General features: G+C 41.1%; 2 protein-coding genes across 2 annotated transcripts in view; both read right to left on the bottom strand.

Moving 5' to 3' along the window:
* LOC124163187 (polyhomeotic-like protein 2) overlaps window positions 1–27,414 on the bottom strand; it is a 404,958-nt gene that overhangs the window by 240,341 nt on the left and 137,203 nt on the right. The window lies entirely within an intron of this gene.
* LOC124163188 lies at window positions 17,176–17,694 on the bottom strand. Its single transcript, XM_046539923.1, has 2 exons — window positions 17,616–17,694; window positions 17,176–17,527 (listed from the first exon to the last, which is right to left on the bottom strand). Exons 1-2 carry the CDS (start codon window positions 17,621–17,623, stop codon window positions 17,206–17,208), a joined length of 330 nt encoding a protein of 109 aa, XP_046395879.1. The 5' UTR covers window positions 17,624–17,694; the 3' UTR covers window positions 17,176–17,205.

Below are 27,414 nucleotides of genomic sequence, written 5' to 3'. Positions count from 1 at the left end.
TCAATCGGGAATTATAAGGTTGAATTAAAAAAAGGCGACCGTAACATTGCGGAATGAATTTTTCTCGTTTTTTCACTGCGATTAATTATTAAATATGAAAAGATATTAGTTATCTAAATATCACTATTCATTCACTCCCGCGCTGTTTCACTACATATTGTCTTTTCAAATTTCTCTAAAAAGTTTTGAAGGAGTTGGCAAAAACCGGAGGGTGTACCGAAAATAATATCTCAAGATAAAACATAATATTCGGCGAGGCTCCTCTTCAGTGGTTTGGTTAAAGTATCGCAAGCCAGATACGGACAGTGAAGACCCCTAAATCTTACCCGAAGACCGCAAGAACGTAACAGTTTTAGCATGCATTAATATTCTGTTGCACAGTTCTTCTCTCAAAAGTTTTAATAAATAACTTTGGACATTTTCCCTGAAGTTATGAAGATCAAAGATATGCGGTTTTGTAAAGCATCACGAGAAACTGATTATGAGAACTGGAAAAACTTGAGTAGGAGTTAAACTATTTAGGCAGTACATCAGAGACAAACGGATACAGCAGTAAGGACATCAGGAAAAATTAGCGTTTGCAGAGGAGGCATTCATGAACAGGAAAGAGATAATGTGGGGATCGCAGTGTAAGAATGTATAGAAAAGGATAGTGACTTTGCGTTGCGGAAATAAGCTGTGAATCTTAAGTGAAAGGATCGTTGTGTAAGAGTTTGAAAAAAAAAGGCTAGTGAAGAGTCTGATCTCGAGTGCAGCGCTTTACGGAGTGGAAACGTGGACACTTAGGGAGGAGGACGAGAGAAGACTGGAGGTGACTGGACTTCTTAATCCATCTATTGTTCGAAAGCCAACTATCATTCATTCATCACGGTTCATTAATTAATTACGCTCATCGAATCAGAAGAGGGTTTCGCTATGAAAGAAAAGGAAAGACTGTCTCCCAGATGATGCTTACTTAATCAACTCCCCCCATCGTGAATAAGAGAAAATGGAATTGGTTGGGCACTAAATTTAACGAAAGGAAATTTGCAGACAACGAATCATCAACGGTTCATTATTCTGAAAGACTCAAAATATAGATTCATAATTAGGAACAGCGAGGACACAGTTCCAAGGTAAACAATCGAGGAGCTAATAAATACCACATAGCAGTATCCAAACATTCCGATAATTTGGAAACGGAAAGAGAAACAATTGAAAGAGTAAAGAATCCCGAAAAGTAAATAATTTGGCGGCACCAGAGAGCGTGGAAACGTTCGGGATATTTCCGTTCGAGAATACAAGCAAGCGAGGGCTTGAAACAAAAAGAAAACGAAAGAATATGGCCGGAGGGAAAAAAAGAGGGCTCACAACGAAAATAGCCGTGGAATTGAAAACATCGGAGACCAAAAATGCCCACTGTTCGCCGTTTGATTGGATCCACTTGCATTCACTAGCAACATTTCGAGGGTTAAAATCATTAAAGAAAAAGGCTCTAAATACACGAGGAATACACTTTGGGACAACATTGCTACAAAATGAATTCGTTATCAATTTTTCAATCATAATAATGGACTGAACGAAAGAAGAGGAGATATATTCCTATTGTAAAATAGAATGAAAAATAGAATGAAAAATAGAATGAAAAATAGTAATACCGGTAATTTAGTTAAACTTGGGTAATATTACTATCAAGAAACAGAAAATATTTCGGGCGTATTCCAAAGTTTAATGAATTTCGCTGAATATTGAACTCGTCATTAGTAGATAGATGAACTTTTCCCTCGGACATAAGGAATGAGGATTGTCATGATGAATTGGGGAAAGATGAAGAAACTAAGCAAAGGAAGGGCTAAAGAACTTATCGAGACAAATGGAATAATTACTCAATGAAATTAGCGTGAACTAGACTGCAGTGTATCTTTAAGAATAGGGTAGTTTCCTTCATCAAAGGAAACAAAATGCAATAATTGCGATTCGTTACCCACCATTAGTGTATTCATAATATACAAATTATTTCGTTTTAGAAATGCCGGTTTAGACGAATGGCAATGGTCCATTTTTATCCTCATTTGAAAAGGGCCAGATTGGCGCCCATGCGATGCCACTCCACGAGACGTCACAGGGACCTAGTTTCTATAGGAGAAGATAGGAGTTATACATCGTCTGAGGTTACCAATGCATGCATGAGGCGCAGAGCTCAGGGAAACATGTCTTAATAATCACTTATTAAAACTGGCTAAGGTCGGAAAGTTTTCCTCGTTTGATAAGGTATTAATAATCCTTATTTAAGCCAAGCGCTACCAGCCAGCAGGGTACTCAGCTACCCGCTAGCAGCCTGCGACGTATCAGCCCTCAACTCGCCTCAAGGTCACCTCACCGGGCGGGAGGGGAACCAGAAATACGACGTACGGAGAGATTTCCCGGCATTCATACTTACGCGTCGCGTTTTCGCGCGCTTGAAAATTTTCACTTTTCATTTAATCGCGAAAAATAGATATTGTCATTTAAAAACCTAAAAGCGTGAAATACGTACTCCAGGAGTATTAATCTTTCGATATAGGCAATAAAAAAATAATAGGAAACCACCCTATTCAGGAAGTGTACTTGAAGGTCGCCCATTCTACGGAGGAAAAAAGAAATTTTTATTTATAAAAATGAATAAACCCCCGCAGAAATTTCGAAATTTATAGAAGACACGTCGTCCCAGAATACTTATCTCATTATTCCCACTATGTATAATAATTATAACTACCACTAACAAAATAAAATATCTGTATAATCAAAAATAAAATATTTGTTTGTATTAGGCACAGGCTATGACACCCAACAATGGAACGAAACACCGAAGCAAGCGTACTACAAAAAAGCGGCACCAGTCCGGCCCGTAGAAGGTGGATTTTGGTAGCCACTTTGCGCGCATTTTAATTTCGCATTCAAAAATGTCTGCAGCGCGGTAATGAGCGCTGACCGATACATTTATTCCCAATATATACTATATAATATTTATCGATCATGAGGAATAGCATTGACAAGTTATAAATTTTATTTATTGCGCAACCGCGAAAATTAATTTCTGTTGACAGAACTAATTGAAAGGTAGTAAGTCAGAAAAAAAATCGAAATTCCGTTTTTTCATGGATATGGTAGTACATGCACATGACAATGGTATGGCCATGGTAGAAAGTCAATTGTTACAATATGTCAATGTTACGATTGACGCAAGATGACAGTTGTAGTAAGTCAATCACGAGTGGCATAGAGAAAGTAGTAGGTAAGTCAGCATGGGCTAGGGTGGAATAATGTTAGACTATCTCTACTTTTGCCTATCGTAGACTGTCAGCAATTCAGCTACTGAGCTAAAACCGTGTTTAGAGATATTATGTTATTTACTGTCATAAATAGGTTGTAAAAGTTAGATATTTTCTTTGCGTAGGCCACTTGTAAATGCCACTACAAAAGCCGTGACTTCGCTGAAGCAGACATACTTCTATTACTTAAGCTGCGCATGCATACAAGTGCGACCTGTGATCTAATACAAAATAAAATGAACAGAACAGGAGGGCCTGACAAATGAGACTAATTTCGAAAAGAGAAGCGTATCTCAGGAAAGTACACTGAGCATGGGTATGCAGCGGTTGACATTCACGCCCTCACTAAACCATACACTCTTCTTACAGCCGTCAACCCTCAAATTTCAACGTATACATCCAAATGGGAGACACTGGAGAAAGTTAGATGTGTCTATGGCATGAAGAAATAACCGGCCGGGGAGGTAATGAAGTGGTATCATACTTTCTGAAAGTAATGATATCTCGTATCACACGAAAAAAACAAATAAAACTATGGCGTGAGAACTGTGCAGGGTGGAACAAGAACCGCATGGTCCTTATGATTTGCGAAAGCTTAAGAAAAAAGTACTCGGTGAATTACTCGAAGAAATCCGAAATCCTTTTGGTCGTATGCGAGAGCTTCAGGGAAAACATTCAACCTTAGACTCTTTCTTTGATAGAGATGGTAAACTTGTCACCGAAAATATTGACAAAGCTAACACTTTAAATTCCCACTTTCATTCCCACGAAAGTGTATACACTACTGACGATACTCAATTCAATTTAGACATCCCATGCACTGAGGAACCGATGGAAGAAATATCTATACAACGTGATGGGATAACTAAACAACTACAATCGATTAAGAATAGTAAATCTCCGGGTCCGGAGGGAATACCCGCGCGTGTCCTCAAGGAGTTAGCTCCACATATCGCACCTTACTTAGAGATCATATTCAAGAAGTCACTCTCCGAAGGGAAGTAAACGCTAGACTGGAAAATTGCAAGCGTTACACCCATATTCAAAAAGGGAAACAGGCATGACCCAGGCAACTACCGTCCGATTTCATTAACATCGATTATAGGCAAGATACTTGAGCATATCATCGTTAGCAATATCATGACTTTCTTGGACAGACGTAACTTCCTCCATGACTGTCAGCACGGATTCCGAAAAGGTAGATCATGCGAAACACAGCTCGCGCTCTTTCTTCACGACGTTATAAAATCTGGTGAATCGAAAAGACAAGTTGACACACTATTTCTAGATTTTGAGAAAGCTTTCGACACTGTACCTCACAACAAACTTTTAAACAAATTACAGTCATGCGGAGTAAACGAAACAGTTGTAAACTGGATACGCGACTTTCTCAGAGATCGTAAACAAAAAGTAGTTGTTGACGAAATTAGCTCTGATGTTGTAAAAGTGACGTCAGGTTTTCCACAAGGAAGCGTAATCGGCCCCCTGTTGTTCATTATATACATTAATGATCTCTGCTTCCTCATTAGCAGTAAAACACGTTTATTTGCTGACGACGCGACGCGAAATTAGTGATCACTCTGACTATGAAATTCTAATCTGACTTAAGCAACGTTCATTTTTGGAACCAAGAGTTGGGACTCGAACTTAATCTGAGCAAATACATGGCGGTACATTTCTTGCGGAATTCGTCCAACTCTAACCATGTTTGTGCAGTGGATGGTATTAACATAAAGGCAACAGACGAAGTGAAGTACCTGGGAGTTACGATATCCTCGAACCAATTATGGGGAATACATGTAAGTGATATTTGCGTCATAGCCCTGAAGAAATTTGGATTCGTCAAGCGTATTGTGGGAAGATTTTCGGATGAAAAAGTAAAAGAAAGGCGCTATTTTGCTCTCGTCCGACCGCATCTTGAATATGCAGCGAGCGTATGGGATCCGGTGCAGAAAGACTTAATCCGCGAACTGAATAAAATACAAAGGAAGGCTGCGCGCTTCGTCAAAAACTGCTACGGGCGTACAGACAGTGTTACCCAGATATTAAGCGAATTAGGCTGGGAGCCGCTGGAGACTCGGAGGCTGCGCGCTAGGCTTAGATTGCTTGAACAATTGAGAATGGATATCTTTAAGAGCGACACAGAGAACATAATATTAGAGCCAAACTATATTTCCAGGTCCGATAGAGGCGATAAATTAAAAGAAATGTTTTGCCGAACGGATAGATATGGGAATTCATTTTCCCCCCGAACCATAAAGGAATTTTATAAAGGCTAGTCCCAACCTCGTTAGAGAACATCATTTTTTTTAGTTGTAAACGGCTGGTGTCCTAACACCCCCTGCCACACGCCTTTTAGGTGGATTGCGGGGTATTAAGTAGATGTAGATGTATGATGCTATTGCATGTCTTTGCTACGAACTATTTTGATAGCATTGATCTACAGTTTTAAATATCACTTTATGGTATGTGACAGAGATTTCGATATTATAGAGAAGAGGAAGAAAGTTTGCACGCCAATGGTACCACAAGAAATTGCGGAAATTATCAGAGATACTAAACATGTTCAACCATTTCATGTAATCATGATGGCGCCGGGGGATATTTATGACTTCACCAAGGTATGCGACAGATTGTTTAATACTACACCACTCAAGATTAAAACAATCAGGATTTTAAGAGCTGAACTTCCATCAATCAAGGCCAGGCAATCGTGGCAGATGCAGAACATCCTGAAAAGCGGGAAATCCCTTCATAACATCAACAGTCTTTGCAACCTCTTGGGAAGATTCCAACCATCGGTGAACCCACAGAGAAAGACTTTTTAAACGTGTTGGACTACTTGGATGTAAAAAATAATGCGTTTTATCGTAAACATTGTGCTCCATTTGTGCTTAAATAGAACAAAATGTATACGATGATGTTTCATGGCATGATTTATTTCGCATTCTGTGCCTCAAACCAACAATTAGACTAAAATTAGCCTGATTCTGTATATTTTACTTATCAATGAATGGTTCCCCGACGTTTTATCCACTTTGTTCAATAATTTAAGCTTCAAAATGTTCGCAAACTTCTTTTTTTCGTCTCCTGTAAAAATCGCATTTGGTGACTCACTACCCTTCCTATGCCGACGCTTCAATTAGTTAACGAGTAAGAGAGATGGCAATTTTTCCAAATGTTTATTTAAAAACGTACGACGCGTTTCAACCGTCAGAACATTCTCAAGAACAGGTTGTACTTTGGTTTTACTTGAATACTATTAATAGTGAGTTGTAGTTGAGAATGACCTGACAGTCGAAACGCGTCGTACATAATCGTGCCATTCCACTGCATCTCGCCCGCCCCAGTTACTTTTATTGGGACTAAATGTAGCTTATTTTTCCGTAAAATTAGGATAGTTTTACCCGTTGGAAACGCGAGTGGCGACTTTTGGAAACAAATTTTAATGCGCGGTGGTTGGCAACACATTCAGCGGCCGACTGGACAATCCTCGCCGCTAGAAATCAGGTCCAGAACGTCCCCTTCATATGCACTCCGAAGAGGGAAGCAAAAATAACTGAAGACAGCCGCTCGTGTGAGAGTATAACGGTGAGATCGATGATATGATCTTCACCCTTAAAGGGAACGATGATGCCGTAAATGAAAAAAAGGAACGACGGGGGGAAATAAACACATATGGGGCCATCGGGACGATAAGTCGTGGAATTAATCGGTAATGACGCCCGCCGCGCGCACAAAAGCAATCGGAAGGGACGATGGTTTTGCGGGTGTCTCGTGGTGCGTCGCGTGGCTCGCAGGTAGAGGGAGAAGTGCTCGTGACGGCTGATACGGCCAAATTGGAGGCGGCAATCAGGTGGTGGAGGGGGTAGGGACATTAACGCCGGCGTAACCGGAGAGGGTGGGAAGGGGTTGAGGCAATTTGAGGCGAAGGGCGGAACGGAAACGGCGAGGGATGATTTCGATCCAAGCGAGAGAGGAGATCTTCGCTGTCGAGGGAAAATGATCGAGGCCGTGATCATCATCATTGGGGTCCATTATTCGGGAGCTCATGCGAGCGGGATTTGTTTTTCATCGTAATCGCGGAGGAACATTGACTCACTCATCTGTGATCATCGGCCGTGAACCCGCCATCACCCATGACCGCTATCCCAAGTGTGGAACGACCAAGTGCTTCTCCTTCTTTAACAACAGCAACGAAACTAGAGGAGAAACCAGAGCGAAATATATCAGGAGGACTTTGAAAAAACAAAAAAATGACAATGTTTTTTTTTCAAAGGTGGGCATGCTGGGAGCAAAAATGCAAGTACTTTCCTCGTACCCCTGAAGGAAGTTGGCCACGTCTTTGCAAATGCCAAAGTATTCTCATGTAATATAACCTCTCCGACCGAAGACCTCGAAAAATATGCCTTCTGCGCTATATTTCTTTGAAATTAAATTTGAAAATCAGCAATTTTACACATTTTTTTTAACGCGAAACGAGTCAAAGCATACGAAAAATATCTTGGTTAATGTTAGCATCGTCAATATGATCATCATAAATTAACATCTCTAAGATTGGTTTGATACATTAATCTCCAAGACTTTCTGCTATATTTCTTGTGATATATTTCTTCTCTTTCACATACTATACAGCCCGTTCTAAATAACTCTTTCGAGGCCGTCCTTTTCCCTTCCTCCCTTCCACCTGCCCTTCTAAGAGTGCGGAAGCTGACAGGCAACTCGGCTAACTGATGTAAGTCGCTAACACCTTGTTGATTCGATCGTCTTTTGTCAACTGTGGCTGCCGAAGCCTCAGAGGTAACCATCCCTTATCACATTACCACATGAAGTGTGTTGTATACGTTGAAATTTTTGCCGCATCGCTTTAAGCCATATATATTAATGTTAAGATTGTAAAATTTGGGGTAGAACTTGATTTGGTGGCCTTCCGGAAATACCTGGCGATTCGACAAAACTCAAAAGTAACCCATCCTGTACCTAGGTTTAATTATGAAAGTCTGCCTGGGAACTGCATTATCCCACTTTTCCAGCATCTCCAGTTCCTTCTTCACTTAGAGAAATTACTTACTACAAGTTTCATAGCACATAGTCCGAAGTTGATCCCCATTACTATGGCTATGCAGCGATGCCCAGGTAGCCTTAAACAATTTTCTTTTCCGTGAAGCAGAAAGGAAACGAATAATGTAATTTATAGAGTTATCAATTCAATTTTAACAGTTTCAATGCTAAATTTTACCTTTCGAAGGTCTAATTTTGCTATAGCTTTTAGTTGCATTGAGCGATGCGTGCTTTTTTGGAGCTCTCATCACACTAGGGTATTATGCAGATGCAGATACAACGTTCTCCGACCACAAACCTATCTTACCAATTCCAAAACGTGAGTCACACAACGTGGGTTTCCTAAAGCAGCCTTATTGCTGCCCCCTAAACGAATAGTTGCTCTTTACGGCGAAGTCGGCGGCAAATACCCAGTCCGGTTTAATCTCTGACACGAAGATACAAAGCTCCGAGAGGCTCACTTATTCTACATCTACGTAATACCCCGCAAGCCGCCTAAAATGCGCGTGACAGGGCGTTTTAGGACACCAGCCGTTTACTCATAAAAAATGAAGTGCTCTAACGAGGTTGGGACTAGCGTTTATTAAAGTCCTTTATGGTTCGGGGGAAAAACGAATTCCAATATCTATCTGTTCGGCAAAACATCTCTCTTAATTCATCGCCTCTATCGGACCTGGAAATATAGTGTGGCTCTAATATTATGTTCTCTGTGTCGCTCTTAAAGATATCCACTCTCAATCGTTCAAGCAATCTAAGCCTAGCGCGCACCCTCTGAGTCTGAAGTCCGAGTATTAGTCCAGCTCGCTACAAAAAAAAAAACAATTTCCGTAAGATGCCACTTAGGAGGAGTCTCACTTAGAGGAGCAGAGAGGATCCCACAGGTGGCAGCCGAGGGAGGAGAGCCGAAGTGGAAGATATCCCGGAAGCTGAGAGGGTATCCTGAAGAGATGACACTTAATACTGGGAATAAATTCCCAATGAACGAAATACCGTGGGCTTAATATTATAATTGGAGGTATTAAGATAAAACTTTCACCAACATAAAATACAGCAATTCGCCTACAAGGCGTGGAGCAAGAGACTTGCATAAACTGGAGCTTCAAATATCCAACCATTTATATAATGTTATAACATTAGTAATAAAATAAAAATTGGGAAAACCCACTGCAGGAAAACTCCCACACAAGAACGGGAGCGTGAAAAACCTGAGTAAACCAACTGAGAAAGAGCTAATGTAAACATGGATGCATGTAAATACAAGATGTAATGGAGTGACCCACCGAAACTTTGACAATGGAAATAGTATTCGGCGTGAAGGGCATACTCGAAAGGGTTAAAAAATATTGATAATTATAAATAAAGTTACCATACATGGCAGTAAATAAAACTCCCTACCGTGGACAGTCGTGTAAAACTTCCCCATATGTTCGCCACATTTGAAATAGGTTTGTACTTCGGGAAAGCAGCGGGTGAAGAGATGCAGTATTCTCATTAGGAAAAAATCTTCCTGGAAAAAACTACTCTTTTTGACTGTAATCGACCTTAGATGTCACTAGTGCCGGTCAGGAGTATTGAGAGTGTTTTTTAAGGCGTTATCAGGAGGAAATGTTATCTATCATGTCAATAATTTACTGGGACCCGCGGACTGGAACTCGAAAATTTTATTAAGGAAGCCACTGTTGCTATCCTTAAAAGCGCGAAGAAAGAATGATATTTTAAACCTTAGTGTTTTATAACTGCAGCCTATTTCCCTTGTTTTCTTCTAGTGATGATCACGTCTACCATAGTAGCTACTACGTAGCATATTTAAGAATAAACGTAGCATATCTTTCACGTCGACCGAATCTTCTCCGAATTCATTTAGTCTATAATTTGCTCTATGGTCCTGTTAAGACTCCCATCCTAACTAGCCTAATATATTGGAAACGTTGCTTTTCGCCAAGAAACCCAATCAAGAAATCGTAGAAACTCATCAAGAAAAAGTGATCATAACAATCAGTATAAATTTTGTGCCTCCTTCGGCATTACTAATATTGAGCGCGTTACCTCTTCCACCAGTTATATCATCATAAGGTAAACTGTCATACACATTAAAATTTCTGGTTCATTTACCTCCTTAAGTCAAGGGGGTTATGACGAAAAAAGTACCTCTGACGTGTTATGGTATATCATTTTTTGCATTCTTATTTCCTTTACTTTCTTCTCTAGATCACGTCTACTGTAGTGCTATGCAGTTATCATGTCCATTCAATCTCAGTTCCACCTATTGCTTGTAAAAAAAAGCAAGATACCCGAGTTTGAGGAACTCTAGCGTCTAAACGAAGCAATCAATTTCAATGAAACAAAAAGCATACCAAATAGAATTTATTTCTACGTTGTATCATGCATTAAAAAAATCTTCGGCTCAATAGTATTCCCTGTACTTAATTTTTTATCAAAAAAAGTACCCGTGTTTTGCGCGCAAAATCAAGTTGCCCAACTTTGAGCGCTTGGCATTCCCGTAGTTTTTGTTCCCGTAACTTGCAATTTTGATATAAAGAAGCCACATCCATTATTAGCAGATTGCCGAAAACAAATTGTTTATTTAACTAAAATTAACATAGTTGCTGTGAACAAAGCAAACCTCAGCTAACTTCGAAACCAGTGGGTCAATTGAACCCTTGAATGAAACAGTCTGCATTGTTTTTTCCCCATTTCCTGCGCTGCTGCCGCACTAGATTACGCTCGCTATAGTCGTTGCCTCGCCCACCGCGGCTCGAATCATTGCACGCCCACTTCCGTCGGGATCTTTCCCACGAGAGTGGTACCTGCATGCTCGATTGAGCCTTGCTCTGCTCCAACGGAACCCCCATCATAATTGGACGGGCGACGCCCACTCTGCGGCCGCTGATTGCCACCGGATGAGTTCGGAGGCGCCCGCAATGAGCGCTGCTATCGGCGACGAGGCAATCGGCGAGCGAAATTTCGAGTCGTTAATCGGCGGAGAGGACGACGGATTAGTTCGCAATCGGGGATTAGCCGTGGAATCTAATCCGTTCAACGAAAGTGAGAACGCTTCGTCACGTGAATAGCCATGGAAAAAAAACACCGCAACACCCAAATATCTGCCGATTTTATGTCCTCTGAGAGTTTCCGGTTGATTTGAAAGGAGATTTGCCCATCATTCCATTGGGATTTCACCGCTTTGCGGAGCGGAAACATGGCAACTTTGGAAGGAGAACGAGAGAAGACTGAAGGCGTTTGATACTTGGATATGAGATGAATGAAGAAGGTGAAGTGCACGGAAAGGACGAGGAAGTGCTGGACATGGTGGGTGAGGAGAGGCAGCTTCTAGATTAGGTACAGATATGTCAGAAGGTATGGATGGAGCGAGTACTTAGCGGGAAGAGGATGTTGAAAACAGTGTTAGAGAGTAGAATGTTGGGTAAACGATGGGGAGAAAGGAAGAGACTAGGATTTTTAGATAGATTGAAAGGGAAGATGCTTCATTTTGAATAGGGTGGTTTCCTATAATTTTTTTATTGCCTAAATCGAAAGGTTATTACTACTGGAGTACGCATTTCACGCTCTTAGATTTTTAAATGACGATATCTATTTTTCGCGACTAAACGAAAAGTGAAAATTTTCATGCGCGCGAATACGCGACGGCTAAGTAGGAATGCTGGGAAAAGCCCTTGTGACGTCGTTCTGGTTCCAGCTGTCGCCGTGTGAGTTGACCTTGGGGCGAGGCTTTGAGCGCTGATACGACGCAGGCTGTTAGTAGGTAGTAGAGTACCCTGCTAGCAGGTAGCGATTGGCTTAAATAAGGATTAATTATTATTCCCCTATCAAACGAAGGAAACTTTCCGATCTTGGACAATTGTAATAAGTGATTATTAAGAGATTTTTCCCTGAGCTCTGTGCCTCATGCATGCATTGGTAATCTCAGACGATGTAAAACTCCTATCTACTCGTATAGAAACTAGGTCCCCGTGACGTCACGTGGAGTGGCATCGCATGGGCGCCAATCTGGCCTTTTTCATATGAGGATAAAATTGGCCATTGCCATTCGTCTAAACCGGTATTTCCTAAACCAAATAATTTGTATATTATGAATACACTAATGGTGGGTAAGGAATCGCAATCAATGCCTTTCGTTTTTTTTTGATGAAGGAAACTACCCTATTGAAGAGGAAAGTCGATAAAGGAAAGGGAAACTGCCAGAATAGTTCTTAAATATCCCATGGAAACCTACATTAATCGGTAAAATACTTTAATAATGATTCATTGGATTATAAGATTCACCGCGTGGTATGCGTTGAGATGACTTGAAGAGAGTTATTATCTGATTGCAGATTAGGCGTGGAGAAGATAATTTTTAGTTTATATTCTCGAAAGCATTCTCGATGCAAAGGATATCTGATGTACAGGAATATGCTGTAAAATCGCGCCATGTATATTCCGGAAAAAACGATGTAATGTGGGTGGTAAATTTATGGACGGCCAGACACCAGAATTAGTTATTTGAGCTTATGCTCAATGTCTAATTTAAAACTTGAGCCGCACTGAAAATATTCAACGAATACTTGGAGGCAGATTTGTCCTTCATTTCCTGTGAGCGAATATTGTCTTTCGCCGTGTGGGGTCTACAGAGATGATGGAGAGAGATGTCTTGATATGTGGCTTAAGCTTTGAGAGGACTATTCTCGTTACCCGCGTCGCATATATTATGCATAGTTTAATCGGCACTCTATCGGTTTAGGTACAGCAATGGTGACTCGCACACTGATAATGGTGTTGATGGCAACACTCGTGTGCTCGGAGCGGCTAGGTATTTGAACTACGGTGGCTCACACAATGTTAAAAATCATATGACCTTTACAACCCCTTGAAAGTAATATCTCATAAAAAAACAATTAACCGTTTCTTAAGGGTAAGTTCTATTTGCCCACATTTGATCGTTTTTATTAACGGAGTTTTTGTTCCACAAACTAGAAATTTTAATAGTACACAGACACAATGAGAAGCAGAAACGGACGTTCAATCTATGGATTTTTGGTGCATAGCAATCGCTGCTCTGTACAGACGAAAGAACTCTGCGAACCAGGGTGTCATGATTTACCAGGCGGAAATACTAAAGCAATCAAATTGTTAATTCACCACAGAATCCGTACAAAACACAACTTTGCCTGAAGCCACACAAGCCTTCTGGACCGCAAGCATTGTTTTCCCCTTCGCAGTTCCAACTTTTCCGGAGCTGAAAATCGCGGAAACTATATAAAAAAATAGAAAGCTATCGGGATGGGATTTGCGGACAGAATGAGAGAACTCTTCACTTAACAGAACACTTGCTCGCGGGGTCCGTACGCCATATTCACAAACACAAAAAAATACGCGCCCCCCCCCCCCCCCCAAGGCACTGGAGCATGTAAAGTGCTGACGACTCCACACTCGTATCGAGGGGGGGGGGAGGGGGGGGCAAATCCATGTCAAAGATTCAATGCGAAGAGAAAAGAGGGATGGGAAGACAAGAGAAAAAGGGCACATTTCGGAAAAAGGTTTTTTTTCCCCCAGAGTGCCTTTTAGTATCGGGGCACAGCCGTTGTTCCGAATTCTGTGGAGTATTCGGAATCTCTTCTGCTATGTTTTCACGCCCGCTTCCAATTGATTTAAATGACCCTACACATGGGATGGTACAGAATATAGAGCCATCAACGCAGCGACAAGAATCAGGTTCATAAGCTGAAAAAGTGACTGAACATTTGAGCGATAAAATGAGAGGTAAGCGCAGACTTGCATCAACGGCATAAAACTCATCATCCTCATTTGTCAACAATCCAAGATTGGTTTGACGCAGCTCTCCATTCCTCTCTCCTATCCACTAACCTTTTCATAGCGACGTATTTCTTCTCCTTTACATCCTTTATAACCTGTCCTAGCAGTTACTCGAAATTTTCCACAAAGAATTTGATTTTAATTCACAACCGTTTTCAATACGTTACTGCAATGCAAATGCAAAACTCCAATGATTGATCAAATAATTTTAAAGCTGAAACAGCTATAGCAAACAGATTACAGCTGAAGCTTCCTCATTCTTATAATTTTGATTGATTTCGACTAACTTACAGGGAAGCAACTAAAAAAACCGTGTATTTGCCGGGATAAACTTGAATGAGAAATCCGCAATTAAAAGAGCTTCGCTTAGAATAACCTGATTGGTGGCCACAACTCACCCTTGATAATATAAACGCCAGGAAACATACAAAAATGAAAAAAAAGTCTACAATTTTTTCTCTCTTCTTCGAAGCAAAATTCGATATTTGGACGAGAGATTGTATCTTGCACACCAGGGGGGTTGAATCGGATATGAGAACAGTGAGATGATTGCGGGCCGCGAGGAAGAATATCGCAGAGTGATTTTAGGTTCGTTTCACTTCATTATCGAGACTGCCATTCAAAGACCTATGACACTGTGTCTACCTGGCGTGGACGCGGAGATTTTCTAAAACCGGCAGATCGTAAACGGGGAATAAAAGTCAGGCCACGAAAAATGTTAGCGTGGGGGAATTGAGGGGGAAAAGGGGCCCATGGCAGGGGTGCGGACGCGAGGGCGAATCCACAGCTATCCTGAATGGGATACAGGGGCTGAACTAGGACTTGTCTTTCGTGGTGGAAGGATTAGATTTAACAGTAAGTATACCATATCGGATAATGATACGCAAAATCTTTCTTCATATTGGGTGTATTTATCAAAGAAACCTGTTAGAATAGGGTAGTTTCCTTCATCAAAGAAAACGAAGGGCATTGATTGCGATTCGTTACCCCCACCATTAGTGTATTCATAATATACAAATTATTTGGTTTTAGAAATACCGGTTTAGACGAATGGCAATGGTCAATTTTAACCTCATTTGAAAAAGGCCAGATTGGCGCCCATGCGATGCCACTCCACGTGACGTCACAGGGACCTAGTTTCTATACGAGAGGATAGGAGTTTTACATCGTCTGAGATAACCAATGCATGCATGAGGCACAGAGCTCAGGGAAACATATCTTAACCCATTTATGCCCACTAATTTTTTTGCAAGAAAATTTAACTTTTTTTACATTTTTCGAATTTTTTATTCCTCTGGACAACAGAAAAAATATTAAAAAAAATCCTGAAGCATTTGTTTAAAAATTATGACATGGGTCGTTTTCGACCCACTGGGCATTGGCGAGCACATTTAGGATATTGACTCTTGGAGCGTTTTCTAATAGGCTCTTCAGAGTTATTGAGGTGCAACTGCTTTATGATTTCCAATAAGTTGTGTTTTGTTTTTTAATTGAAATTCTAATTAACTTACATTATTTTGGGATAATTTGTTAAAATAAAAAGAAAATATTTTAAGATACTATTCATATAAAATAATTGTTTATTTCCTTCTAAGTTTTAACGGTCAGAGATATTTTTATATTACTCCTCAAAGCACTTATCGTGCAAAGGAATGCAACATTTATGGCATGATTTTACTGTTTTACTACGACATAAAATGCATCTTCTTCTTGGCAGATCTGTGGGAATGATATGGTGCGGTCCACTCGTTCGGATTATCTCTGGAGGTGCAAACTTGCTTGTTGGCCCTGTTCGTTGTGGTGGAATTATATGTGGTGGAATATTTCTTCAATAATGATATTACAATTTCTCTTCTGAAAGCTAAACTGTCCAGTTTCATACCATAAGTCCTGCTGAGACACCATGCATTACTCATGCATACATCCATCATCCAGAGAAATATGGGCGTGTACCACTTTTTCCCACGAATGCCAATACGGTAATTAGAAATTTTATTGTCCATTTGGTCTACACCACCCATGTTTCGATTGTACATGGCAATAACGTGGGGTTGTGGAATTTCAATTCTTCCTTTTACGGATGCTTAATATCTCGTTGCCTTCTGCTGAGGTTCGACGCCAAACTGATTAGATAGCATTTTGACAACATTATTGTCCATCCACCTAACTGCACTGATATTGTCCTCCCGGGATACACGACAGTCATATCTACCTCTCTCATTTCTTTTCAACACTTTAACATCCTGCAAGGGGCAGTTATCAATTCGGTTCACTCTAGCGGTTCCCGTTCCACCATAGCCAAATTTTGTTAGTTCGTGTATTAGATTCGTAGAAGTGAAAAAATTATCAAAATACAGGGAGAAATTCAGCAGTGGATAATTTTTTTTTAGGATTTCAGCTAACCCCATCACCACAGATTCACCGAGCCCTCTTGATGAAGTGAAAACCCTTTTTTCCTTTACTTTCCCTTGGAAGATATAAAATTGGATGCAGTCCCCTAGGCGGAGTGCAGCTACCCAGGCCTTGTAACCGAATCTCACTGGCTTTCCCCGAATAAACTGTTTGCATCCGTGCCTTCCAAAGTATGGAATCATAGCCTCATCTATAGAAATTGATTCTTGTTTGTTTGTTGAGTTCACAAATGACTGGACGCAATTTTGCGAGACGATCGGATATGTCTAATGCACTATTATCTGCACAATGAATGTTCGTAAATATATCCTCAAACTTGTTTCTTCTCATACTTCTAGACACCAGTGAATTGCAGACATATTCCTTTTCTTCCCAATACATTCTTCTTCTTGGGAGCCAGTTACATCCGGACAAAAACAATATGCCTAAAAATGTATACATATCTTCCTTGGAAACCTGCACACACCTATTCCTCGCTGCTGCATATTGATTTGTAAACTCAACAAGTTTCGTAATGATGTTGTATTCAATAAAAAGTTCGAAAAACTCTAATGGGTGACTGGACGAGGATACAGTCAGTGGAGGTATAAAACATGTACACCAAGAATCATAAACAGGGGTAGTAAGATCACAACTGACCCATCTCCGTGTTGTTTTGGGTTTTGGTTGATTTCCTTCTCCTTTTAGAATGGGATGATTCTTCAACAAATTTGATTTCCTCATCAACTTCACCAGGGTCATCTTCAATGTCAATGTTGAAGTCACCTTCCGCTTGCAGCTGCCGGCCACAAAGACGATCAGGATCATTACATTCTTCGTCCCCAGAATCCTCACATGTTTCGTTTCCATCTTCTGGAGGAGTTATGTAAATATATACTTCATCTTTTACACCTTTTTCATCCAACTCTTCTAGCTCGTGAAGTATTTCTGTTGTAGTCAGCTGTTTGCGACTAAATTAGAGACATAATTAGTCAATGAGCTCACGAAAAAAACATGTTTATAAAATAAAAATATGTCCTCTAGGAATTATATACTAACCTTGCCATGCCAAAATTTATTTGGACTAATGCACTCCAAAAGAATCTTATCGCAGTTCAGCAGAGAGAACGCTCGAATTATGGTCAACCTAGTACGTATGGAGTTGCCCGACAAACTAGCCTTATCTGCCCAGTGGGTCGAAAACGACCCACACCAATATCATGACCCGTGACAGACACAGGAGACATGAAATTTGGTAATTGAATACGGAATAATGAAATTGAGTATACAAAGTATTGTAGCATGTCGTGTCATTCTGATTGAGCTTGAAAATTATGGTTACATTGTACGTCAAAGTTATTCGAAAATCGCGGTAAAGAGAGGTAATTTTTTATGCTCACATTACAATGATTTGAATATGTATCCTTGGAAATATTACTTCAGGAATGAATCACTTGCTTCACTGTAAGACGAGAATAACAACAATGTAGAAAAATACTTCAAATTAGAGGGACTAGGATTTTTTAAATCCCGTGGGTCGAAAACGACCCACTGGGCATAAATGGGTTAATAACCACTTATTACAATTGTTTAAGATCGGAAAGGTTCCTTCGTTTGATAAGGTGGTAATAATGCATATTTAAGCCAAGCGCTACCAGCTAGCATGGTACTCAGCTACCTACTAGCATCCTGCGTCGTATCAGAGCTCAAAGCCTCGCCCCAAGGTCACCTCACAGGGCGGCAGCGGGAACCCGAAATGCGTCACACGGACTTTTCCCTGCATTCCTACTTAGCCGTCGCGTTTTCGCGCGCTTGAAAATGTTCACTTTTCATTTAATCGCGAAAAATAGATATCATCATTTAAAAATCTAAAAGTGTGAAATACGTACTCCAGAAGAAATAATCTTTCGATTTAGGCAATAAAAAAACTACTTATAGGAAACCACCCTATTCGGAAGATGTACCTCGTCATAAAGAATGGATGATGCGACGGGGGGAGGCAGGAAGTAATGGAATGAAGGAGGGGGGGTCTCTTGACGTCGGGGTGGAGTGGGAGGGGGCGTTGCGCGCAGGACGGCTAATAAAACCCTTCCGCGTTCGCGCGGGACGAAGGCGAGAGGGAGAGAGAGAGAAAAGGTGAGCAGGTCAGGGAAGGAAGGGAAGTGGGGGGGCCCAGAAGGAAGGAGTCGTAGCAACACACACACACTGCCGCGATGGAGGGAAGGGTGGAGACGGTCCGTGGCGCGCATCCCCTTTCGCCTCCAATAAGAGGGCTCAAGACAGGCATTCGCCCCCACCACCACCCCACGCCACGGGGAAGGAATGAAGCGAGTGCGAGCACTAGTAAGTGTGTGTGTGTGTAGATGTGTGAGAGGGCGCTGGAGGCGGAAAAGGGGTCGAGGAGCAGCGGTAGGGGGTGCCGCGCAGGCCCTCTCTCGCCGCCAATCCAGCCACTCTGCCCCCCTCCGCACCCGACGGCCGCTCCCCACCGTCCTCACCCGCCGCACCGCGACTCCTCCAGCAGGGACTGCCTTATGATCTCCACGGAGGAGTACCCGCCTACCCATTGAGAGCTCCCACCCCAAGGAACGGAAGGGTTGAGGGGGCTATCGTTGTCAACTCTCGATTATCCGCGGTGATGAATCGAGAGGCTCGTGCGAGGTACGGATAATCGAGTCCTCATGAATCTTAGGCGATGAACGGATAATCGAGGAAATGATAAATGTGACAGGTATATGATCATTTTACTCTGCCATTCGGAAAAGATTTAGGTGACATATATTTATCCAATTACCTATACTTGGAGGATTTCTATTGAGTCACAGAGAACTTTTTTATTTTCATGATGGTTTTCTTTGGAATTTTCTTCGAAACCCGAGAGCTGATTTGGATAGGTTTGGGTGGAGCTCACCCCAGACTAGGCCACAGGCATGTGAACTTTACACATTAAGAGTAGGGGGGCGGACTTGTTCCTTTCCGTTGGTCACTTCGCATTTCGGGTGTTTGTTTTGTGAGTGTCCGAAGACTTCACCCGACTGATTTAAACCCCACACCTCTTGATCAGCAGCCAAGTGCTCTACCCACTGGGCTGACACGCTCCTGGAAAATGTTTATTTGGCTAAGCAGGCAAATAATATTATGAAATATTGCTTTTTTTCTATTTATTCGCAATTAACAATCGGAGTGAACCCCCTAATATCTAATTACCATCACATAGAACTAATTATAATGTTTCATAAATCGTTCGTCGCCAGATATATCGTTTTATGAAATAAAATTATTAATGTTAAGACCTTTTACGACTTTTGAATCTTTCAAGTACAAATGTTACAAATATTTTCTACATCAGTAATTAAATTATTGATTTTTACTTTATGTCACGATTATTTTAAGAATATATAATTATGCCTGCTCTTTATTGTATTTTTTCTCTCATATCATTCACGTTCTTTATCTATATTATCACGTTTTCAGAGTTATTTATACTCAATATAAACCCAAAAAGCATTTCACTTTATGTATTTGTTGTTTTTAGGGGTACGTACCCAGAACACTGAATAAATATCATTTCATCGCAACTGCCACTTCATTTGTTATCCCACCTATGACGTCACGAAGCGCATTGGCACTCTCGAGTGCGGAGATGGCAGTTGCGAGATGCCGTTCTCAGAGCGACTTGGACGCGTCCTGCGGGAGGGAGCCTGTGAAGGCGACGTCCGTGGTCGGAATGATGCGATGCGAACAGCAGCGGAGAAAAGGGATGGTGAGATGTGAAGGGAGGGAAGGGTAGCCTTCACCCCTACCGGCCATTCCCCCCCCCCCCTCCAAGTTTCCATGGCAACGGGACGACGACGACTCCCCCCTCCGCCCACTTTCGTCTCCGGCCGGCTTCACTTTTTTAACAATCGGGAGCGGGACTAGAGAGCGGCAGTCAGGCACCCCGGGGAGTGCGTGCGAATGAATGAATGGCAGAAGAGAAAGAGGCGCGGTGCAAAAAGGGTCGGACCCCTACTCGTCTGCGTTGAAAAAGGGTCTGCGCGGGCACAATAGGGCATCCCACCACCCCTCTCAACATTCACGACTTGCTTTAAAGGGGAAGGAGGAGACGCACCTAATATTGCACCAAATCGTGAGCATTGGTAGAAATCCAATTCTCGAGAATGTAAAGCGGAAATAGCTAATAATGCCGACAAAATCGAAGTTTTCCTTATTATAGTCCACGCGTCGATTGACCGAGGCCGTTGTTACGACTTAACATTAGAGGTAATTAATCTACGTATTTCTACAACCCGATTGGTCTTTTTTTCGTGACATTCAACTCATTTAAAAGTCATTTTACCACCTTGCAATTCTCAGGACGTAAATGAAGTACGCAATTGCCAATATTTACCTCAACATCCTATTTGAATATTTTACCTCCGCACTATCCTGATCTTGGATGCAATTGTTTTATAATTGAGGTACAAGAAATTTTAAAAACAATATCCTCCATACACACTGATAATTTCAAGGCGAAGGAGTTTTAAGTGAGTAATACGTCACCATAGATGGAATTAATAATAATAAGTACACACCTAAAACCATCCTCGAAAACGATGACTGTAAGATTTATTATGGCCGTTCAATTATTACCGATAAAACAGTCCATAGCAATAGACCTGATCTAGTAGTGCAAGATAAAACTCACAATGAAACGTACCTGATAGACATTGCCGTACCTAAGTCGCGTAATATCACTACAGACTACACCAACAAAATGGAAAAGTATGAAGAACTTAAAAATGAAATTATGAGATTGTGGAAATCAGATAAGGTACACATAATACCAATCATTATCTCTGCCACAGGAGTAGTGCCTCATTCAATCCATCGATGTCTTCAAACTATTGGACTGCCGAAAAACTTGCTTTTTACAATACAAAAAGCAGCAGTTTTAAATACTTGCCGGATTTCCATAAAATTTTTCAACACAGAGTAAAAAGACGAGAGTACTTGGTGCTACCCGTACCTCGACTAAAACCAGCAAAAATGCTGTGAAAATATATTTTAAATAATAATAAATCAATCGACTTCATTGGGCTAGAAAGTCCCATCTTCCATCTAACCCCTGGAAGAAACCAGTCTGGAAGGAGCGATGCAGCCTTTAAATTCAGGTTTATAGGAAATGTGGATGTGCTCACCTGCTTTGTAAAGACTGAAAAATCCTGATTTTACCGTTTATGAGCCGAGTGGAATGGCTCTATTGCTGATTTGATGTTCAATTAATAAACAGGTGAACTCTACTTACATTCTATTCTTTGATAAGCATGTACACTGATGCACTTCATTCACAACAGTGAGGATACTTTATTGCATGATGTCAAACGAAGCCGTGAAATCGAAAATACCACATGCCAATTCAGATACCTTTTGGGACACGCCACTAGCTCTACAATTCTGCAAAAAACACACTGAAGCCATGTCTTCAGATTTTTAGACATGTCTACGGAATCCGCACGTCTGTGGCTTATTTCGAGGTGGCTTATATCCTCACCAATCCAAACCAACCTTCGGGTTGAAACACGTGACTGAATCTGATAAATCATTTTATTGCATAATTTTTGATTCATTGCATTTGTTATTAGCCACGTAAGAGTTTATTCATTATTTTAATAGGTAACCCAATGGAATGAACTTATTGCTTTTTTGGCGTTCAATAAATAAGTAGATCAAAACTCGTTGCCTTCACTTCATTCATTATTAAATTTCCACCCACCTCCTCCTCGTTTACTTAACGTGCGTGGGAAGTCCCAGGTTCACGATATCCGGTTAAAGCCCAAGATATGATAGGTTTACAGAAAAAATAGCAATAAACATAAAATTGGATCAACGTAAAAAAATCAGCCTCATAGCTTCATAGAAAAAAATTAACGATGAATGAACGCTATCTATCATTCTTTTGAGGAATTAAAAGAGCAAACTGCCTTTCATAAGGCAATGCACTTAATTTGGGCTCTTTCTTCGCCGGATTGATTTCTTTTCCAGAGTTTTCCTCCCAATTCCATTATATATTTTTATCTCATCACTATTCATTTGGTTATCTGTGATTCCAGAATGTCTTCCTCCACGATTAACGGTTAGAATTAACAAAACACGGTGAAAAGCGCATGAAGCAAATGACTTAAGACAGTGCGCGTCACGCTAATCTTCCGTTAATTCAAAATCGACCAAACCCAACCCTAATTTTTGCGCTTATTTCCCATCCCGTTCCGCATTAATTTTTTTTTCCAAAGCCGTCGTTTACGTAAGGGTGCTGGAAACTCACGTTAAGTGCTCCTTACGGATAATTTGTTCCTAATTTTTTCTCTAAAGCGATATTTACTCTCATGTATATTAAACTCAGAGATGTTCAACCAAATACGCAAGGGACTGACTTTCCTACTTTGTTTTTTTTTTGCACGGCCAGCTGCGCCTGTCACCCTCGAATGGAGGAACCTGCTCAAGGAGAACAATTCTTCCCGAGTCCACCTTGGTACCAAGTGAGGTCTGACGACCGAAGGATGATGCTCTGCTCTGAGGAGTCAGCCATCACATTTGGAGGGTCATTATGGAACACAATGGGAGCGTTCCAGAAGCCCTAGAATGACCGCCTTGGGTATTCTTCAATTCACCTCTCTGGTTCAACGTCCAGGCTGTCTGGAAACGTTGAGGGTACACGCTTATTTCCCTGGAATTTTTCATTTTCTGCCTACACTATTACACTCGAGTCAACCAATTTTTTTCAGCGTGTGACCATGACGGCATTATTACATAGTGGTTTAAAAGGGAGAGTTGAAATTGGGTTAATTGGGTAAATGTTCATTTGTTATTTGTATTATATCAGAATTAATGTATTTAATGGACTGTTTGAAATTGGTTTATTGGGACTATGTTAAATTCTTAATAATATGAGATTAGAATTAATGTATTATTTTTTACCATGGGTGACTTTTCTCTTTCTAAACTTTAGGTAGGTACATTTGTCATTCATGTATATACATCTAATGCTGCCAACAGGCAATGGTCCACTTGCAGCAATGTGTAACAATAATAATAATTAACCATTTACTTTACAGAACACATCACTCATGCTAAATTAGTCCTAATGGTCATTTCTTCATGGCTTATTGCTAGCTAAAACATAAGAAATTCCATAAAACATTCATGTACATTATCATCCCAAGACATGTTCTTTCATGATTCAAGTTTCGAAATAACAAAACGCAGGTAAAAACTGCAAGAAACACTTCAAAAAATGACTGCAACGCTACGCGTTCCTAAATTTTTTACGCTTAAGTCCCGCTCATTTCAAAATCGACCAAATCCCACGCTAATTTCGCCAGGTTTCTCTCAGAACGTCGACAGTGGCGCATGGGTACTGGAAAGCTCAAGCAAAGCGTTCCCTGCGCATCATTCATGGCTAATTTTATCTTTGAACCGGGGACTGAGAGAAACGAGCGGAATAAATGTATCACGCTTATAGAAAAGAAAATCGCCCTTTATCAAATCGTCAGGTTTCTCCCCCTCCTGAGAAGAGAGTGTGAAATCCAAGCGACCTCCCGATTCGCATAAATAAAACAAGAAATCCGATGCTTCCGGGGCGGGGGCATAGCATGATGACTCGGCTTCCATATACAGTGAATGCCCCTTGGACACAAGAGAGAGGGAGGTTTCGCTCTGGAGTGGTGCGGATTGAAGCAAGAGGAGTGGGTGTCGCCATAACTGAAAGCCGAGATGGGATTGCGAGTATTATATTTTGGGTCGCATAGGGGACGGAGGGGATAGTGGAACTATAGAGTGCACTAGGGAGAGAGGGGCGGGACGAAAGAGAGAGAGAGAGGCATGCACATATAATATTGCAGGGTGGGAGAAGAGCATTCCATCAAAAGAGAGACCTGCTTAGAGCGGGAAACTTAAAATGTGGAAGAAATGAAACACTTTATTAGAACCTACATTTGGAGTGTGCTCCTATGTGGAAGTGAGGCATGGACCATGACCGCCGTGGAGAAAGCAAGGATAGAGACTTTCGAAATGTGGTACTGCAGAAGAATGATGAAGATCAATTGGATAGACCGAGATAGTAACGAGGAAGTCATAAGAAGAGAAGGAGAGAAGAGAAGCCTCGTGAAAACCTTAACAAGAGGACGGAACAACCTTATAGGCCACATCTTAAGACATGATGAAGACAATCGTCGAGGGACAAGCGGAAGGCAAGAACGGAAAAGGAAGACCTCGAACAAAATATATGGAACATGTAAAGAAATACGTCGGTGTGAAAAGATAAGCTGATAGGAGAATTGAGTGGGGAGCGGCGTCAAACCAATCCTAGGATTGTTGACCTGTAATGATGGTGATGGGAAAAGAAAAGGTCAAACAGTGGGAGAGGGCATTACTTACACACATTGGTAGACAGTGGCGTAGCCAGGAATTTCTTTCGAGGGGAGGTCCAAAACCAGGGGGGGAAATTTTTGAAAAACAGTGTTCTAAGTAGAGGGTTTTAAACTAATTTCAACACTTTTAATAATCGAAAAAGTTTCATTTGCTTAAGAAATTTTTAAATACATAATTTTTCAATATTTTGTTTTCTCTTCTCAAGGAAAATAATTGTGCTTTTATATTTCGGAGGAGAGGGGGGGACTGGACCCCCCAGCCCTACTGTTGGTAGAGGTAGTGGGTGATGCGGTAAGGGAGAAAGGCACCCACCCTCAACGCACCACCGCCAATGGGAGGGCACGGCAAGATGAGAGATACAAATGCAGAGAGACATGATCTTAAGGGCACGTATGCTCGAACGGTCGACTTTTCACGCTTTTCACTGCGAATGCTTCTTAAAAGCACACAGGTTCGAAGATTTTCGCGGCGTTGATCAGATGATCTCTGCATTCTCTTCGGGTTTTCACCGCGTCCGTTGGCCTTTGGCGACGACAGTTTCTCTGACACTGCAGTCAGTCTCTTGAGGTCGAAACTGTTGTCACCAGAAGCCAACGGACGAGGTGAAAACCCGAAGAGAATGCAGAGATCAACACACGATAGTATTAAGAATTAACACGGTACGTGGAGGCTACCATTTTAAACATTCATTCATTCATAAATATCACTGAAAAAGTTTAATTTAAATACGAACTATTGCGTTTAGATCATTCACAAAAAACATATGTATTTAACGACATTTAGGAAATATATTCTCCATTTTCCAGAATAATTATACGAAAAGACGAGAGGTACAATAAATACAATAGTGCAAAAATTTTATTTACGGTACAAAAATATCCTAGAAAAATTTTAATAAATAGATTAAAATAAAATAACGAAGTAAGAAAATTAATGTAACACACAAGTACGGATTCTTAATTTGTTTTTTTATTATTTTTAATCTATTTATTAAAATGTTTTAATGGCTATATTGTGAGCTCCAACATTAATTTTGATGCTCGACCACTTTTTTATCTATTGTACGTCTCATTTTTTCATGCAATAAACCTTGAAAATGGAAAACTGATTTCCGATACGTCGGCAAATAAGTATTTTATGAATGGCCTCAAGAGTTCACATTTGATACGATTTGAGTTCACAGATAAACAAGAGGTCACGAGCAAGAGGAATATATTGAAAATTCATATCGTTCACCCCATTTTCCGAAACAAAGGTTATTTTGGATTGGTGAGGATAGAGCTTAACCCGGACTGAGTCACAGGCTAGTGATTTCACACATTCAAAGTAGGGGAGGTGGTTCCTTTCCCTCTGTCACCACCAATTCGAGGATTTTTTTGATGGATATGAAGGCTTCAGTTGGGGATCGAACCCGGGGCTCTTTATGACTTGAGCCCAATCATCTACCCACTGATCCACCTCAGCCCCCTTACCATTTATATAAATTGAAATAATAAATCCCGAGTCTCGAGAGAGGAGTTCGGAGAGTATAGAGATAATTTTCCACCTAAGTACGCCATTTCTTCTTACGCCGCTTCTGTGAACGCCGCTATTGAAGTACGAGTATTGGCATCACACGCTAATTGCTTCATAGGGATATTTAATTGCCATTAATTTTTTATACACCGGCCGTGTCACTTCCTCATTGATCCGAGGTGTATAGAAGGGGAATGAAAAACTGTATCGCTTACGCGGGGCAAAAACTAATGCTGTATTTGATTATCTAGCGGAACGATATAAGCTTCCATAACCTTGGGGGACTGTCACCGTGTTCAAGAACCAGAAAGGATTCTTTAGGGCAATAAACACCGTGGATACATTCTGAAATTAAAAAAAAAAAACAAACTCGCTGCACATGACTTTTGTAATGGAAGGCGTGATGAAGAAAGTTTTGATTTGATACGAAAGAGAAGAAGAAAAAAATGCTGATTTTCAGGTTGCACAAACGGACAAAAGTTTTTCGAACGGCAGAAGTTGGCAGAAACACGATACGGCGAGGACTGGCGGGGAGGGAGAGGGGAGGTAAGTGGAGGGGGGAGAGTTTGGAGGAGGAAATCGTCGCTGTTGGATTTAGAAGTCACACGGCCGAGAAAATCCGATAAAAAAAGTTTTATGGCGAATATGGCCATTGTGCTCTTTCTCTCTCGCGAGAATGTGAACAAAAGGAACGAAGCAATAAAAAGTTAGGTAACGGCTCAACGTGGGACTCTAAACATAAAATATTATTTCGGCTGGGGCCGGAGAAAACGGAATTGGGGTTGGAAGTGCGTGGATTGGTAACGGAGGGATAAACAGCGGCGAGTTGTTAAGCGTATCGGAGGAAGATGTGTGGAGGTGAGACAATTATGGAGATTGTGCACAGCATTGGAAAGGATTGGGGTTTTTCTATTCGCGGCTGTTCCGAAAATTT

The sequence above is a fragment of the Ischnura elegans genome, chromosome 8, assembly GCF_921293095.1.
Source record: "Ischnura elegans chromosome 8, ioIscEleg1.1, whole genome shotgun sequence".
Classification (NCBI taxonomy): domain Eukaryota; kingdom Metazoa; phylum Arthropoda; class Insecta; order Odonata; family Coenagrionidae; genus Ischnura; species Ischnura elegans.
This window is presented reverse-complemented; position numbering and strand designations above follow the sequence as displayed.